Below are 17,158 nucleotides of genomic sequence, written 5' to 3'. Positions count from 1 at the left end.
TCAGACCCGTCCTTGAAATGAAGCTTGTTAGGGCGTATTTTGATTTTCCCCGTGGGACATTTACGATTACTGACATCATTAATGGCTTTACAGCCTAGCGCTGTACTACCTTCCTTGTATCTTATCAACAGACAAGCAAAATGAGACGTTACGTTTGTACTGGATATCTGTTCTCTGGATATTTGATATCTGGATACAATATAGCAATTGTTTCCCAATCCAGGCTCTTTAATTTGTTGATCCAAATATTCGTATATCAACGGGCCACTTTGTAGGTGGAAGTTGGTGCCCTATCAAAAGTTTAACGACCTGCTGAATTCAATTCCCTGTGGGTCAGCGGTGAGATAAATAGGACTGTGTCTAATGTGGTTGCGTGTCTATGATGTGCTCTTTACACCCCTTAAAGCTGATTGAAGGGCCTTTAACCTTAGACTTTAACACTATTATCCCTGCCTGCCAAGGCCTTCCCACATACCGCTATGTATGTTTAGCTATATGACGCTGGTCCAAGCTTTCAGTTTCATTTGACCCTGTTGATTGTAGCTCTGTTATCAAGAGACTACAATGCTTATAGGTGGCGTGGCGTAAAATCTCGCTCTTGAAACCATTTATTTACACTCATCTCGACTTTCAGCGGCCCTGGTGCTCTTTCACGCGCTCCAGTATTAAGCACATACTATCAGTCATTCATCACCATGACATGGCACACATTTCTCGATTACGCCAGCAAAGCGTGACTGAAAAGCATGGTGCGATGGAAAGTGGTTCCTCCTCTTCAGTAACATCACGACCACGTTTTATCCCAAACATAATTGATGCCAGAAGATGCACCAATTGCACCTCAAGGAATTGGCTCAACCCAGAAACCCCTCCCCAGTGGCACTTCGGTGCGCGTGTGCGTGTGTGAGGTTAAAATTGTTTAACTGGAGGTCGATTGTTTAACTGAAGTGCTCTACCTCTGCCAGTGTCTGTGCGCGCGCGCGTGTGCTGCCCTGAGCGTGCGCGCGCTTATGAGCTCCGTGACGCGCAGGCCACAACAAAGGAAGAGGTCTTGCGCCCCGCCGCCCATTCATCCCTTTCTCTCGTGAAGTAATTCCTATTGATTCTTATTGAACGGCGACTCACGAGCCCCTCGGGGGAAGGCCTTGTGATTTGTGAAGGGTCGCGAGGACAAGACACACCCCTTTTCAGGCCTTGGCCATCTGCTCACCAAACACGACAACAGCATCCAACTCCCAACAAGAAATTCCCCTACCTATACTTGCGCGGATCGATCTCGCGAACCTTCTTTAGTACAGCGAATTTGAAACTCTTATTCATCAACAGCTCCCCCAAATTCCTTGGTGTTGTAGGGGTATGTGAGTGCTGGTTGGTCCCCAGGGTATATGCGCACAGTAGAGGCATGCGACGTTAAGAGATGGCCATATGGCCATTGTGTGTATTTGTATGTGCGTGTGTGTGCCCAGAAATGGATGGATGGCCGTCGTGGGAACCTCCACATCGTCAGCATCACATCAGCCACACACTGCCTTAAAGAGTGGCCAGCCTTCTGGTCAGTTAGGAATCAATGTGCACAAAGACAAGGATAGAGGCAGGAATCTGTGACATTCAATTTGAACATTTTTCCATTTTATTTATTGACATAATACTAAACTTCAACATTTCTTGGAACATTAAACAGAAAACAAATATCTGATACCAATGTTAGTTACAGTCTTGTAGTAAAACAGACATAAACTCCTCATTAGAGTGTCGATGGCCTAGGGAAGGCAACCTGCTCCCTGTCAGGATTTGGCACCTGTAATAGTAGTGTGTGAGGCAGACATGGGTTTTGGTAATGAAGCTTCACACCTTTGTTGGCACCTGGTTGTCTCCAACAGAAATCAATAATGCAAGGCTGGCAATGCATGCAACATAACATGTAAACAGACCAAATTTACAAAATCTAATCTTCCAAAGAATATATTTTTCAACAAACGTGAGATTGTGCTGTTCCCTCACATAGCTGCCCTGTGCCCCCTGGGGGTCCATGGCCTTTAGTTTGAGAAGCAGTGGCCTCCAGCAGAAGGATTATCCTGGCCAGCTGCCCAGAGACACTGCACTCTGGACGCTGACACCAGGCCTGACCCCTGTGTGCTGCTATCAGACAGACCAAGGGGATTTGGTCTGCACTGTGTGAGTGTTCATTCAGTTGGACAACTGTTGAGCCCGTGGAGATGTGGGCAGCGGTGTGCTTTGTATGTGTATGTGCGTGCTTGTGTGGTCAATTCTTTCCGGGGGTTAACTGCAGATCCAGTACAAATGGGAGGTGTTGGGGGTAGGGCCATCGTGTGCTCCTGGAACATCTGCCACAGTTTCTCCTGAGTCAAACTTTACTCTTTCTTACACCTGCAGATTAAAAAAAACAAACACTTTTTTTTTTGCTCTTAAAATAAAAAACATTGACATGGAAATTTTATAATTATGTTGTAAGCATTTTGGTGACAGAAGACAAATCCTCCATGTGTTAATATTTTGTGTTTTTGTTCTGATAATTCTTATGCTCTTAACTAAACTAAAATTACATCTACAGCTGTTCAAGGACCAGTGAGAGCAACTGAAAGTAGTCTGTATCTATAGCAGGACCACTGCAGTCATAATCACTACTTATCTAAATATGCACAGTTAAAGAAATTTTGCGTATTTTAATAAAAATATTGTCATTTGTGCAACTTGTACTTAATTTGTTATGTGTGATCTAGGTTTGGTCTAGCACATAATGATTCAAATTTAAAAGGCCAAGTTCTAACTGAAAGATTACCAAAGACAAGTGACAGATACAGCGCATCTCCTCTATTCGTGAAGTTTGGAAGGGGATTGTTTCCCCTGTCCATAGAGCATCTGGCTAGGGAACAACTGATGCTGACAGCTGGACTGACAGCCAGCATATGTCTCTTTCTTTATTTCAGCTCTGCTTAAACAATGGCGTGGAAGGGCTGGGGGTGCTTTGTTTTGAAGGTAGACCTAATAGCTTGTGACTTCAGAAAAGAGACCCCATTCTTTTGGAGAGCATGAAGAGCAATTAGCTCCTCTGATCCTAGCCTGAAGAGTTTGGAACCGCTGATGCTACAAAACCTCAATGGGCTATTCTTATTCATGCCAATTTTGTTGTTTAGTTTTCAAATAAAACAGCAGGTTACCAGAGCATTAATAATACTTAAGATATGTTGAAATAACACATTAAATTATGTTGCAGCTGATAGGCAATGCCTGGATACAATTTAGACAATTTTATTTGAAAATTTGGTTGTCAAGTTGAAGGCTGCGCTTGTTTTACGTACTGCAAAAAGATGCAGGGTCCTCTGCTCTGTGTGCTCCATGCGTCAAGCACGTGTGCTTTGTTTTGCTACGCGATGACGCCACGCGCAAACCACAGGAAGTAATTTGCATTTCGGCCGAGTAAACACAACACTAGTTTATGTGGGGTTTTTTGCAGAAGGAATTCAAGTAAGTTGCTGTCTAAACAATGTTGCATCAAAATAAACAAGGCTCATCATTCAGTCTAAAAGCTGCAAGCAAGTATGGACATAAATAAGCGTGACAAAAGAGCGTTTAGATGCTAAGCTAGCATTTAGCAGAGAGACAATGGGACTACCACAGTATAAACAAGACCTAACATAAACGTTTCGCTGTGGTTTATACTGGCCGCTATTAATTTATTTTTTACAGAAATGGGTGTAAAGGGCCTCCAGAGCTTTATGGAGCGCTGCTGTCCTGAAGCGTGTGTGACTGTACACTTGAGGGAGATGGCAAAACAACACACTGTTCCACAGGGAGGTACATCTGCACACAACCCGACCCGATGTATAGTAAAAAATGGGGTAGTTTATTGGGCTTGTGTTTTGTCTTGTGATCCAGATTCATAACATGTATTGGATGAACATTGCTATGTATGTTTTCAATGATGAAGACAGATAAATTACATTATTTTGTTGTTATATTTAACTGTAGTATGTGCTTAACCTTTTATGGTGAACTGTACCACATCCAGTTCCCACATTGGTCGTAGACGGGATGGCCTGTCTGCGTCCCTGGTACTCCGGTAAAGACTGGGTGTCTGGGGGGCAGTGGAAAGAATATATGGACATCCTGAAAAGCTGGGTGGAAGCCTTTACCTCTGCAGGCATCCGATTAGTCTTTTTCTTTGATGGAGTTGTGGAGGAGCAAAAGAGACCAACATGGGTAAATAATTTATGTATAGACTCTGAGCATTTGTTATTTCTTTGACATTTTGGTGTTTTATTCTTCACAGATAAAGAGGCGTCATCGAGTAAATGGTGATATTTGTAAAATATTTGCCCATATTAAAGCCTATGGAGAGCAACCTCGTGGAGAGATGTGTGTTTTGCCTTCTGGTCTGGCAACATTTACCAGATTTGCTCTTAAGTGCGTGATGTAATTCATTAAGTCCTTTTAGTAAGTTTGAAGATCTATTGACCTCTTTTTCTATTGATCAGATCATTGGGGCAGGAAGTGTTTTGCTCAGTAAGAGAAGCTGACTATGAGATTGCCAGCTATGCACGTGAGCACAACTGCATGGGCATATTGGGACAGGACACAGATTACATTATATTTGACAGGTTTGTTGATGATAATGTTATTTTTCATTTATATCTGGATTTTTATATTAATTATTAATCATTAAAATTGCTTTGCTTTCAGTGCGCCTTATCTGTCTTCTGCAAAGTTAAGGATAAACTCTTTAACTACAGTCCTTTATGACCGTCAGAGACTCTGCCACACCCTTGGATTGGCAGTTTTTCACTTACCGCTATTAGCTTGTCTCCTCGGTAATGATGTTGTGTCTGAAGAACAAATGCAACCTATACGGAAAGATGCCTTGGCAAAATACAGGTAAAATTTTATAGATTTGTTTTTCTTACATATTATTATTTTATTTGATAATTTTCACGCTGATTATTAATCATTTATATATTGTCTTCCTACAGCAAATTGAATTCTACATCCTATCCTGGTTCCCAGCAGCAAGATATTATACTTGCTGTGTCTCAGTTTGTGCGCTCCTGTTCAGAAAGTCCTGATGTACTTGTTACACCGTCTTTAAAACTATCACCTGTAGACAAAGAACTACTGGAGAAAGGTGTCCAGTCATACTTACTGTCTGATCAAACGAAACATCTGTCTAGTGAAACTACAGACCACCCTGTAGCTGTTTACCAGAAATACGTCAGTCCAACCATATTACAGGTACAATTTGCGCATGGACATTTTTTATTTATGTGAGTGCTTTTGTCACATTTTCTAAATATGTGTTTTTGTGTGGTTTCTACTAGGCATGTCGAGAGAAACATGTAGCAGCAGAGGGATTCATGGTTTACTCTGTTGTGTCTGAGGGAATGGTTGAATGTAGCAACAGTCTGGAGGACGAAGAGGACACAGAACTCTTGCCACAAGCTCTTGTCTATAAACCTTGTAGACAGAGAATGTATGGTGTTCTACTACTGCACACATTCAGCGGTAATATCAAACCAAATGTTCACATTGTTCATAATTCTGCATAGGGTTGTAACTATTTTAGAATGGTCTTGTTCTTACAGAATTAGTATTAGACCACATGATTTTTTTGTATTGATTTTTGTTTTGTTTTGTTTGTATTTTTAGTGTTATGTTATATTGAGTTTGTATTTTTAGCCTCTTTCAAACATGGTGTATGATTTATGTGTTCATAGATGTTGATATAAACCCACCACCGATTAAGGAATGGTTTGTTTACCCTGGAAATCCCCTGAAAGAGCCTGAAATGGTCCCCCCTACCCCACTTAACATGCAATGTAAGAAGCAATGAAATGAACAGAGAGGATAAAGTATTTTTTTTATCTCCAGTCTAAATTTCCACATTTGATCTGTGCAGGTGATCATCCTGGGTTAGACACATTATGGTTCGGCGAAGAGGAGGAAATTTCATCACTGCGCCGGGCATGCTTTCTGGCAATTCTTGACTGCCAAGACTTTGCAGAGCTGTATGGAATTATAGAGGAGCACCTTTTCATCACATTGTGTTTAGTGACCTACATAACTCTGCAGGTAACATAAATAGCCTTACTTAATTCACTTGACTAACAATCTTTCCAAGATGTCATTTTATGTACAAAACCACAAAAAGGTAGCTGTAGTAAGTAGGTTTTTAATTGCTTCTGATACAGTTTCTTGTTGTTGGTTCTGATTTGAATGAATAACTTTGATTTATTATGGAAAATAGGAATGTTTTTCTTTATGTCAACATGAAAGAATAAGGGTTGATGTGTTTGGTGACATTGAAGGCTACAGTGAAAATTTTGATAGCAAATTTGTGCAACACCCTCACAACAATATCTCTTATTTTGTCAACATCTAATGTGGAGTCAAACATTATCTGTTGTTTGTAAAGGCATTATGAAGGCCATTATCTCCTGCTGAGCTTCTAGTTTAACCACAGACACTGTTCTTTGTGATCTCCAATGTAAACAAAGTACTCTGATGGACAAAGCCTTGCATATTTAAGCCTTTACTTCTGCAAGTGGTCCTCCTTCATTATACATTCAAGCGCACATTTTTGTGAGGTTTTTGTTTGGCTTGCAAATTTAGGTTAATTATTGCATGTGGCTGTTTTTACACAATTAGAGTGGTATGGTATTAAACAAATGTTATTTCTGATTGTATTGCATGCAAAAAAAATGAGAAACAATCATTACAATCACTGTAATGTCTCATTGGTAACACTTTTCACAATAATGGCCCTATTTTTCTTGTGTTGGCATTAAGTTGTCCTGTTTGAATTTTTAAAAAGGTAGAAAAAAACAAAGGGAATAACAGCTTTGCTCTGATGCTCGCTAATATGCTGATTTTGCTGTTTTAGTCCAAAAAGCAATCAGCGGGAGAGTGGCAGACTGACTTTCAAATGCAGTGATTGACTCTTGGAGACAGTTATTCAAATGAGACTGGACTCAGTCGGATCAACTTAGGCTGAAGACAGTAGCTGTTATTGTCTGATCACTGCAGCATTCAGTGCCCTCAACCACTCATCTATTTAAATCACATGGGGCTTGTTTGTTTTGAACATACAACTGGGCAGTCTTGTTTTTGCTTTCTGTATTGTCTCTTTCTCTTGTTGTCCAGAAAGCAGACAAAACAGACTGTCCCACATAGAATACACATAGATGCATTGTTGACATGGCTAACTATATACTGTTCTCAACTGCAATCAGGTACAGACACTGTCTCAAGAGGACGTGCATGCATACCTGAGCCAGGCTGTATGTTTGGCACACAAATCTCCTCAAGACATCCAGCAGATTAAGGTTAGCCATTGTTTTATTACAACAATTGTCTTAGATAATGTTAAGTACATTCATTCTCCTCTGGGCTCTTTTGGGAAATGGACTCTTTGCTCCTTTGTTGTAGCAACATTTACCTCTACTGCTTTATTACTATAGTTATGTCCAGTAATTTACATTTTTGTACTTTTTTTCTTCACAATAATTAGTACTGGGCATTCATTTAAATAAACTAATTGCTAATAAATAAAAGCTAATTGCTGCACAGAAAAGCTTGTGCGGAAACATTTTTACAACACATTTCCTACCTTACCTCTCCTAAACTTATACCATCTAGAATGAATTCCATTTTTACTAAAGCACAAGAATTGTATTTGTAACCTGATTGCAACACTCCACAGACTGGCATGTGTGCAGTGTATTTAGTGAAACAGGGAGAGTGGCGACAGTCGCTCACCACATGGAGCTATTTACACCAGGCTCCATCCACAACACTGGACACACGCAAATATCCAATCCCCAGCCCCCCTCTTCTCTCTCTCTCTCTCTCTCTCTCTCTCTCTCTCTCTCTCTCTCTCTCTCTCTCTCTGTCTATTACACACAAACACACACACAACACTTTCACCTTTTTCATGTTACTCTTTCTCTCTTTTTCCTGTCTCTTTTCTTTGTTTTGTGTTTGTGCGTGGCTGCAGGTCTTTTGTGTGTGTGCCTGCTGGCTCTTTGTTTTCCGAAGGTGAAGCTGTGTTTGACTGGAGGCAGGTGGCAGGCAGGGCTAAGTGTGTGTGTGTGTGTGTGTGTGTGTGTGTGTTATCAGTGCTATCTGCAGAGACAGGTGAGAGAGCCACACATCTGCCTGCTGTTGGCCTCTGCTTTCATTACTCTCAGCTCACAGGCTGCTGCTGCACTGCCTCATTGTACTTTCAGTTTACTCACAATTGCCATGAAAAATGGCCAAGGTTTTAGAAAATATAAAGCTGCATAATTAAATTATTATTGATTTTATCCTTCCTTTGGAGGGTCCACAACCTGCCTGTCTTTATTATTTTTTAATCTAATTTTTTTCAATTTCAGAGATTTTCATGCTAAATAAAACATGCATTTTTATGTCATCTCCACAGATAATTCCATATTCCAGAACATTCTGACAACTCAGCAACATTTTCATAAATTCGAGCGAGTGGCAAACCCTGTGCCTTAGTGCAGATTTAAGAGTCTTGTTGTTGTGTTGTGTGTTACTCATAATGTTTTAAAATTTACAGGTTTGTTGAACTAATTGTCAAATGTAGAAAAATACAGGTGGAAATGGTTGGAACTTTTACTACAAAATTAAAATGATTGTCTATCATTGAGTAAATTTTGGGTTTGCAGTTACCCTTCTTGTGCAGTCGGGCCGTACAGCTAGGATGCTTGTATGTGCGTGGCCTCAGTTATCTCCTGGGGGCAAACTGTGCCAGTGGCTGTCCACTAACCTCTGAAGCCCTGATGCCCTGGAACAGCTTTGATGGACGACTTTTCCAGTCAAAGTATCTCTCAGCTCATAGCAGAGTGGAGGACCTAGTGCTGCTGGATAATGATGTGAGTTGACCTGATGGATTAAAATTACTTTGAAAACCAATAACATCTACCAAGAGTCATGGATATTTATAATCTCCTGAATGGCAGAACATGGGTTTCAAATACATTATTTTTGGTTATAATGGGTTGCTAAAAATAGGGGCACTACATAGACCATGGTCCTATATTCCCATTTATGTTGAGACAATATAAGGAAGTTACTGCTTTTATTTTACTGTACTGATTTTGAACTAAAATTAAAAATAGCCAAAAAATAGACACAGATTTAAATTAAGACAGTACAGGCAATATATTCACTCAGACTGTAATTTCTTCTTATTCATTGCTGTAGGCCTCCTGTTTGAGTGTCTTTCATACCTTGAGGAGTAAAGTCAAAGAAGTTTGTCTGAAGAAAGGCAGAGAGCTGCAGTCCAAACCCAGACGTTGCACTCCACAGTTTAAGACCGGAGAGGAGCCCCGACACTGGGGGCACACAGGTGAGAGGAGACTTCTGAAGATAAAATATGGTGTGGTGCTGGTGTTTTAACTACTTACTTACTTTAACATCTAAAAACTATTTTATATGAATCTGTTAGGATTGCAACTATTTTAGCTTATTTTAGCAGTTGTCTAATCAGCAGTGATTGTTTTTTTATTAGGCGATTACTCAAACAGTGATTTTTCTTGTGCCTTGGAGATGTTGAAAAAAGGCCAATTTCTAGTTAAAGCTACAATATGTCAAATGATGATCACGTGATAGAGAATATGTTCAAATTAGGTTACTAGATTTGTTCTTGCAGTAAACCTGTTCCTATTAAATGGGAAGTGTTATACTATATTTATACCTCAGATAAGAGTTGGTCACGGATTATTCTGAATAATTGTTGCAGCCTTTAAAACTTTCCATTTTAACACCTCTTGCATAATAAATGTATTGTATAGTGTTACAATTTACTCTTTTACCAAGTGATTCAACAGAGACCATAGCCACATGTATTCCTACAAATGGCGACCACATACAATAGATGACAACTTGATGAAAATGTGCCTAATCTGAAAAGAAATGCAAACTCCTCAAACTTGACTGCAGATCATTGCTTGTAGTTCTTGGTTCCCCTCATAGAACCACATTTCCCAGAGGCCCTTGCTGTAACTAGCTCCATGTGTGCTGTGGCCTTGAGTATAACACACACTTGGAGAGAAGACTTGCTTTGTCAGTGTGCTAGTAATAGTAGGTTCCGTTTATAGGGTGGGAGTGCTCTATTTTAAGACACACAACAAGGCTGATTACAGACCACTGTGTCTGACTCTTGCTCTGCTGCCTTTGTTACTCCTCATCCTTTTATCTCCTGTTTCCTTCTGTTACTACATCACTGTACATGTCTTGATTTATGTCGAACTTACTCAACTCCCACACCTACACATGAATATGTATCAGTGTTTCCCATAGACTCCGGGCAGACTACAGTATCATAAATGTTTTAAATTTGAAACTCATAATTAATGTATTTTACTGTGTATATTTAATCTATTTCTATGTTTATGATAGTACATTGGGCAACAAAGTGTGATTTTGTGATGGCAATTTATGGTTGATGCAAGCGAATGTTTGAGTATGGGGGCCACTATTAATGGGAAATACTGATGTATAATTCTGTAATTCTAAGGTATCAAACCATAGTCATTTCAGTAACACACAATATTGTCCTCTGTGTAACCTTGTTTTTGCTCCTTTAGAGTGTCTGAATCTTGTGTCACACGACTTAACCATAAGAAATATGAACCCATACTTTCTTTGGAACCCACTCTTACAAATCTTCTGCCAGTATTTTCTGACAAATTCTGCATTGCATGTTTGGGGGAGAGGCTCAGATTTGCGCCGAGCTGTCTGCGTTTTGCCCAAGTCAACCCCTGTGGGACTGTTGTTTAATAGATGGAGCGCGTCTCCCTCTCTGTACCTCAGACACAGACACCCGTCATTACTGCAGAGGGAGAGGGAGAGTGCGGGAGAGCAGTGGTGGCGCTATGTGGTATCATGGAGGGCCCAGTTTGGTTTTTGTTTGGAATCAGGCCTGATGTTTAGTCTCCTCAGCAAATATCTTCTTTGCCCGCCTGGTCTCACAACTACCCCTTAACTGGGAATCCATCACAACTGTCTTTGCATACCTCCTCCAGTTTTTTTTTCTTTTTTTTTCAGTTTCTAAGGGAAGAAAAACAGCAAAGTTAAACCCTGGTGGTATTAAGACCATACAATACATATTATTCATTTTTTAACATTGTTATGATAGAAAAACTGATCAAATTGCCCTTTGTGCTTTAAACAACATGATACATTGAGCCAAGGTTAAGGTACACTTTATGATTCCTGTAGTGAAATTTGTTTTGTGAATTAGACCTATATCTTTTAATGCTGCTCAGTCAGACCTGTCAGTCAAGGTAATAGGTATCCCTTTTTTCCTTTTTGATTGTGGTATGTCTGTTCTGAATTGTGGATTTTAAGTAAATTACTGTGGAATACTGTGGAACATTCCAGGCAGAGCAATGACAAATTCATAGAAACAAGCAGGTGATGGACCCCCAATCAAAAAGTTACATAATGCACCTTTAATTGCAGGTGGTGAGGGCTTGGGAAGAGGCATTCATCATAGCACAGAAGGATGGAGGGGCAGAAGAGAGGCCAGAAGAAGATATCATTTGTATGAAAACAGAGGGAGACAAAACAGAGGACACTACCCCTCAACTTCACAACAGCATCCAGACTTTTATTCGCAACAATATCACAACAGAGGGGCTTTTGCCAACAGAAGAGACTCCAGGGGCCGATTCAGCCATAGAGGCAGATACCACCTAGCACCAAGGTACATATGTGTATTATATATGGTTTATATAAAGGGCCCATATCACACTATTTTTATAATGTTGTTTCCTCATTAAAAACATACCTGGAGTTGTGTTTTGTTTCATTCACACATGTTTAAGACACAAACCTGCATGCTTATAAAGGCTGAGTTCTTCTCATAAAGAGAAAAAACTCTGTTCCATTTTATGATGCCATGTGGTAATACTGGATGTGCTCCACGGCAGATTTAAACTCCATAGACCTTCACTTGAATAATCTGGACCATTTCAGACCTGGAATTGCCAATCCGTACTAAACAAAAGGTAAAGTGCTTCATGACATCGCAAGGTGGAGCAGAGCATTTTGAGCTTTGAAGATGTAGACCACAGACTGTATAAAGAAGTGAACTAGTGTGACGTCACCCATAGCGGGTTAATATGCTCATTTAAAAACCAAAATGAAAAGGCTTTCCGCAGCAGTCACGGAGTGAGGGGCCACAATATTCCAATGTAAGTGAATGGGAGCCAGCGTCAGTAAAAGACAGAAGTGCCCACATTTGACCTTCCTATTTCCTACTCGGCAGCTAGTGCGTGACCTGTGTCCATTTGTATATACAGTCTATGATGTAGACAGACATAATAAAGGGTTATTCAAATGTGTGAATGAAACAAAAAAAACTCCAGGTATGTTTTTGAGGAGGTAACAATATTATAATTTTGCGTAATATAGTACCTTTAACAGACAAACGCAAGAGTCTACTGAATTTATTAATGTTTTTATTGTATGTTGTATTTTTTCTTAGATGGTCACAACCACCTGCTTCATGAGAAGAAACAAGTGACAAAGATTTAAATTAGTGAAGAAAGGCCAAGTTGTGATGAAAGGAGTAGTCAAGTGCCTCTCAACAAACTTAATGTATTTCAGGTTTGTTTGTTCAAGGGGATCACCTGTGAGACGTTTGAAGATTAAGAAAAAATAAATGATGTTCTGTCAACCGTGGTGTAAATTTGCGTTTCTGATAGAAAAAGAGAGACTTTTGAATTGAGAAGATTCAGTCAATCCATGCGTGTAAGTAAACCTAAATGGTGTTTAAAATAGAGTAGTGGATTAGTTGTTAATCTCAGAGCCTGTTTTTATATTTTATCTGTGTGAATAGACAGGCATACATCTTTAAAAGTAATGTTTACACTGGGCCTGACTCTAATAATAAAGGTTTATCTACAGAGAGAGATTTTATGACAGGTACCAAAACCTATAATCAGAACATCACTTTGGCAAATTAGGGGAGTTAAGACTGCCGTTTGAAGTGAATTTAACCTTTGTAAATCTGTCTATTAAAAGTGCTTAATCTGCCAAATAAAATATATTTATCTAAATAAACATATTTCTTTCTTGCATAATAATCACATACTAAGCAATGTTATTCAGTGTATAACAGACAATTAAATAATCATATTCTAATTGATATATATATATTTTATAGATTAGGAGTATCGAGCGTATGATACTAGATTTAAAAAATATGCTCTCACTCTATAACTACACTGTACTGATACAATGACAACAACAGATTCAAGATCTTCTTATTGTCATTGTCATAGAAAACAAAAGTGAAAGTCTTAAACCCAGTTAACTTACACACCTTAAAAATATAAATATTGTATTTTGTTACTACTGTAACATTAACATTATGTCATTGCTTTCTATATTGAGACATTGTTTTAAGTGCCAGTATAAATGCGCTGAACTGGGTACAAATAATTGACCAGTGGCTTCAGTGATTATTAAAGTCACATGCAGAGTCTTTTCTTGTCTTTTCTAGTGGTGTGTGACCACAGCCTCCACTCCCTGTGTTTCCTCGAGCTACAGCAGCCCCAGAGAGGGACCAGGCCTGTGTGATTGTGCAGTTAGTCAGTGGTGAGTGAGGAGGGTGTGGTGTGGGTGGGGTACATAGCTCAGGTTCTGCTGTGCCTTCAGCATAAAAACAATAACAGGACTAATTTTGTGGTAAAACGGAAGCAGGAATTGAAAATAGATAGAAAAAATCAACTAACAAAAGGAGAAGAAATAAAAAAAATGCTAACTTTTGGCATTAAAAGGGCCACAAATTTAGTGAAATTTTACTGTATCTACAGAGCAAATGATTTTTATTTGTGCAGTAAAGATGGGAGGGGTCCCTTTAACAAAAGCCACATTTTATTGTTTATTGTGGGATAAAATCAAAGCCCAGTGTCTAAGATCATTTAGTTGGACTTGTTCCTGATTAATTTTAGTTTGTAAGTGCACAATTTTGCATTAGTTTGTTGTATGTGTCAGCTGCCATTAATAACAATTAGAAACATTTGGTATCTAAAAATATTGTCATCACATTATCACTATTGAGAGAGACACGCAGAGTGAGAAAGAGTAACTTGTGCTAGTAGAAATGACATTTTTACATGTGTTACAGTTGCATGCACTTACTGACAAGGGTATCCTAAAATACTCCACAGCCAGAAACCAAATATATCTGTCTGTATTCACTCCAAGTCTATAAATATAAACAACTTTATTTTTGACTGAGCCCAAAACAGAAATGAACAGCTTCCAGACTGCGTGTGTACTTACGACTCACGAGTTTGGGTTTGGACCACAGTTGTGACCTGATTTACCAAGTTCTGGCAATCACCAGTATCCACAAGTGTTCACCGCAAGTACGCAGTGACCTTTCCTTTTGCATGGAACTGCTGGTGTAACTGAGTCCTAATGAAAGAAGATGAGTTGTACTGAAAAAGACTAAAACTATTATTATAACCTAATATAAAGTTGGTGGAGTGGGGTTGTGTTTGTTTTGGATTTAGACTATGTGATAAAGAAGTTGTGCAGTAGTTTAAAAAGTTGCATATCAAAGGTGTCACAGTTGGTGTTAAATCTAAAACATGACCCTCTCAAAGTTGACCCCAGCATCGTTATGGCTTCTCTTCATTTTGTCATATTTCTGCACCTCAGTTCACCCTTTGCTCTTTTGCCTAACACCCACTGACCTCCACCCCCCATATAATCTCTCTCCTCCTCCCTCTTTCCTACACTTCCCCCTTTTTCCTTTCTCTCTCCTCTCCTTTCTTCCTCCCCCTTTCTCTCTCTCGCTTCTCCTCCCCCGTCCTTGTTATATTTTCTTCTCATCCACTCCCCTCTCTGCTCTCTCTCGCCTCCCCTTTCATCACTCTGTTCTTCTCCTCTCTCCCCTGTCCTCCACTTACCCTTCTCTCCTCCACTCCCCCTCTTTCTCTCTCTCTTCTTCTCCTCCTCCTCCTCTCCCCCCTCTTTTTCTCCTTCCCCCCTCTCTCTCTTCTCCACCCCTCCTCTTCCTCACTCTCCTTCTCTTCCCCCTCTCCCCTCTCTCTCTCTCCTCCACCCCCCTTCTTCCTCTCTCTCGCTCTCTCTCTCTCTCTCCTTCTTCTCCTCCTCCTCTCCCCCCTCTCTCCTCCACTCTTCTCTATCCTTGAATGAATGCGCTCTGACTAGTGGAACATATGCTGCTGGTTGTTCTATACCCTCCCTCGGAGCGCGAGAGCATCCACGGGTGTGTGTTTGTGCACCGGGCCTTGTGTGTTCATTCAAACGTATGCCTCCTGTTGCACATCGGCCATCTGTTCGCTCAATGGGCTGATGAAGTGCTGCCGTAACCATGGCAACGGGCCCATTCAGTCAAATAGCCGTCAAGCAACCCCTGGCTCTGTGCTGCGCAGTGTATTTGTATGTTTATGTTTAGGAATTACTGGCACACTGGAGGAATTCCCACATGTTGATCCAACGTGGGCAACATACAGGACGAGCTGCATGCATCACTGATTTTAAACTTTAATTAAACTTTATTTTAAAATATGGAGAAAACTATAAGAAGTAGGTAGAATTGTTATGACAAAGTTGCAGTTTCCACTCATTTTGACTATAGATAGCCATAATTCCTGGCTTGTAAAATAGTATATAATAATATGCTATACATAATCAAAATATTCCAGATATATAAGAACCACTTCGGCTAAAACAAAAATAGGCTGTTCTCAAGCATGACCCAGTTACTGTAATAAAAAACATGTATTATTTATATTTTGCAGCACATGGTCTGAATTGTAGCCCAGTTTCTTTTATCCTCAAACGGTTCCCACGAGCTGCAGGGCAAATAAAGTAACATCCTCATAATATGGGGTAATACTCATCCCCCCCGGCCCATCCCACTCACAAACAGCAGCAAGGCAACACTGAATGAATATTGTGTTTCAACTGTTTCCAACCACTGCCCTATTCATCTGGCCTCGCACACGAGCACCCAGCGGCCCCACCCACACACACCCAGTGTAGTTGTCTGCTGGCCATATGTCAGCCCATTTCTCCAGAGACACCTCTCCTGGGACCCCTACTCTATTGTATACACATATATTTATTAATATGTGGAGGTGTACTCTGTGTGTTTACAGACCTTTTTATGACTATCTCGTTCATATCTCCTCATGTCAATCACTCCTATGGCTTGTTTGCCCAGCTGACCACTCACAGCATTATTTAAATACTATTATCGTATTTTTTGTAATGTCCAACAATTTGTATTTTTTACATTATTTCTTTTTCCCTCCGCAGTCTCCACTATCTCATAACTCAGACATTTTAAATATACAGTTGCTTTTGAAAATAATTATGGTTAATGCTATGTTGGTTGTAAAATAGTGATTGACTTCTGTAGCTCTGAGACATATCGTTAGACTTTGGATAGTGATGTGTTATGTTTTCCAGATTCAAGCCATTATTTTGTCTCATTGTATAAACCAGATGACGCCCAACATTCAGTAACAATCCGAAACTAACCTATTAAGTGATAATATGGATATTAGTAGATCATACTACTAAAGTGTCCATTTGGAGGCCATTAACCAACCAGAATCAGAACCTGTGGCAAATTAAATAATGCAAGAGTCAATCATTTGTTCAAATTCAAATATATTAAACTTGCTAACTTAAATATAAAATACAGCAAACTGATTATTGTCTTATAATTGTTTAATATTTTCAATTCTCTTCACCATAACACTGAAATATCCTATAGTGATTTTCTTCTCTGGCTTGTGTCTTTGAGTGGAAACTTTCAATATGTTTTCCTCATCACTGGATGTCTTTGGTTCTGCCCCACAGGCTTCATAATTTATTCCCCTCTTGGTCATGGTAGTAATGTGTACCTGCCAGTTCACCACACCGTGTAACCGCTCTAAAGTTGAATATTTGTTGGATTGTGATGTTGACTGACTATTAGAACAGCAGTGCGTGCAAAATGACTCAACCACAGTAATACCACCATCCATATAGCATCTGAAAATATTTTCTATTCAATTAAATAGTCAAAAAATATCCATTGTTTTGCATTGTCTCTGTGTTTTTGTGGGCTGTAGTTGCCACATTAAAAGAGACCAGACATTAA

The 17,158-nt window shown here is 39.7% G+C and overlaps 1 protein-coding gene and 1 long non-coding RNA gene across 4 annotated transcripts in view; one reads left to right on the top strand and one right to left on the bottom strand.

Annotated features, from left to right (window-relative positions):
• Positions 1-1,765: 1,765 nt before the first annotated feature.
• The window catches only part of LOC129409148 (uncharacterized), a 26,896-nt gene continuing 11,503 nt past the window's right edge, over positions 1,766-17,158 (bottom strand). Inside the window, exon 3 of the long non-coding RNA XR_008632269.1 lies at positions 1,766-2,388. This is a non-coding gene — a long non-coding RNA (uncharacterized LOC129409148). The remainder of the gene's footprint in view (positions 2,389-17,158) is intronic.
• fam120b (family with sequence similarity 120B) lies at positions 3,376-13,058 on the top strand. 3 transcript variants are annotated; one of them, XM_055154289.1, is made up of 15 exons: positions 3,376-3,486; positions 3,709-3,816; positions 4,031-4,221; positions 4,292-4,425; positions 4,497-4,619; positions 4,702-4,893; positions 4,989-5,247; positions 5,334-5,517; positions 5,730-5,831; positions 5,912-6,084; positions 7,245-7,337; positions 8,685-8,891; positions 9,223-9,367; positions 11,485-11,728; positions 12,512-13,058. In XM_055154289.1, exons 2-15 carry the CDS (start codon positions 3,711-3,713, stop codon positions 12,534-12,536), a joined length of 2,178 nt encoding a protein of 725 aa, XP_055010264.1. In that variant the 5' UTR covers positions 3,376-3,486; positions 3,709-3,710; the 3' UTR covers positions 12,537-13,058. The 3 variants fall into 3 exon arrangements, with proteins under 3 accessions (XP_055010264.1, XP_055010266.1, XP_055010265.1); XM_055154290.1 differs by having other exon boundaries at positions 3,466-3,486; positions 3,709-3,929; XM_055154291.1 differs by lacking the exon at positions 3,709-3,816 and having other exon boundaries at positions 3,445-3,486.

The sequence above is a fragment of the Boleophthalmus pectinirostris genome, unplaced genomic scaffold (assembly GCF_026225935.1).
Source record: "Boleophthalmus pectinirostris isolate CB_2022bp ecotype Guang Dong unplaced genomic scaffold, ASM2622593v1 HiC_scaffold_19, whole genome shotgun sequence".
Taxonomy (NCBI): domain Eukaryota; kingdom Metazoa; phylum Chordata; class Actinopteri; order Gobiiformes; family Gobiidae; genus Boleophthalmus; species Boleophthalmus pectinirostris.
The sequence above is the reverse complement of the archived record's forward strand: the minus strand, read 5'-3'. Positions and strand labels throughout refer to the sequence as shown.

What these genes read in the sequence shown, in the direction of transcription:
- fam120b (XM_055154289.1), top strand. Translation starts at nt 3,711, where the DNA reads ATGGGTGTAAAGGGCCTCCAGAGCTTTATGGAGCGCTGCTGTCCTGAA. An exon ending in TCAGTCCAACCATATTACAG is followed by an intron (nt 5,248 to 5,333) that starts GTACAATTTGCG and finishes GGTTTCTACTAG; the next exon opens with GCATGTCGAGAGAAACATGT. An exon ending in AGATACCACCTAGCACCAAG is followed by an intron (nt 11,729 to 12,511) that starts GTACATATGTGT and finishes ATTTTTTCTTAG; the next exon opens with ATGGTCACAACCACCTGCTT.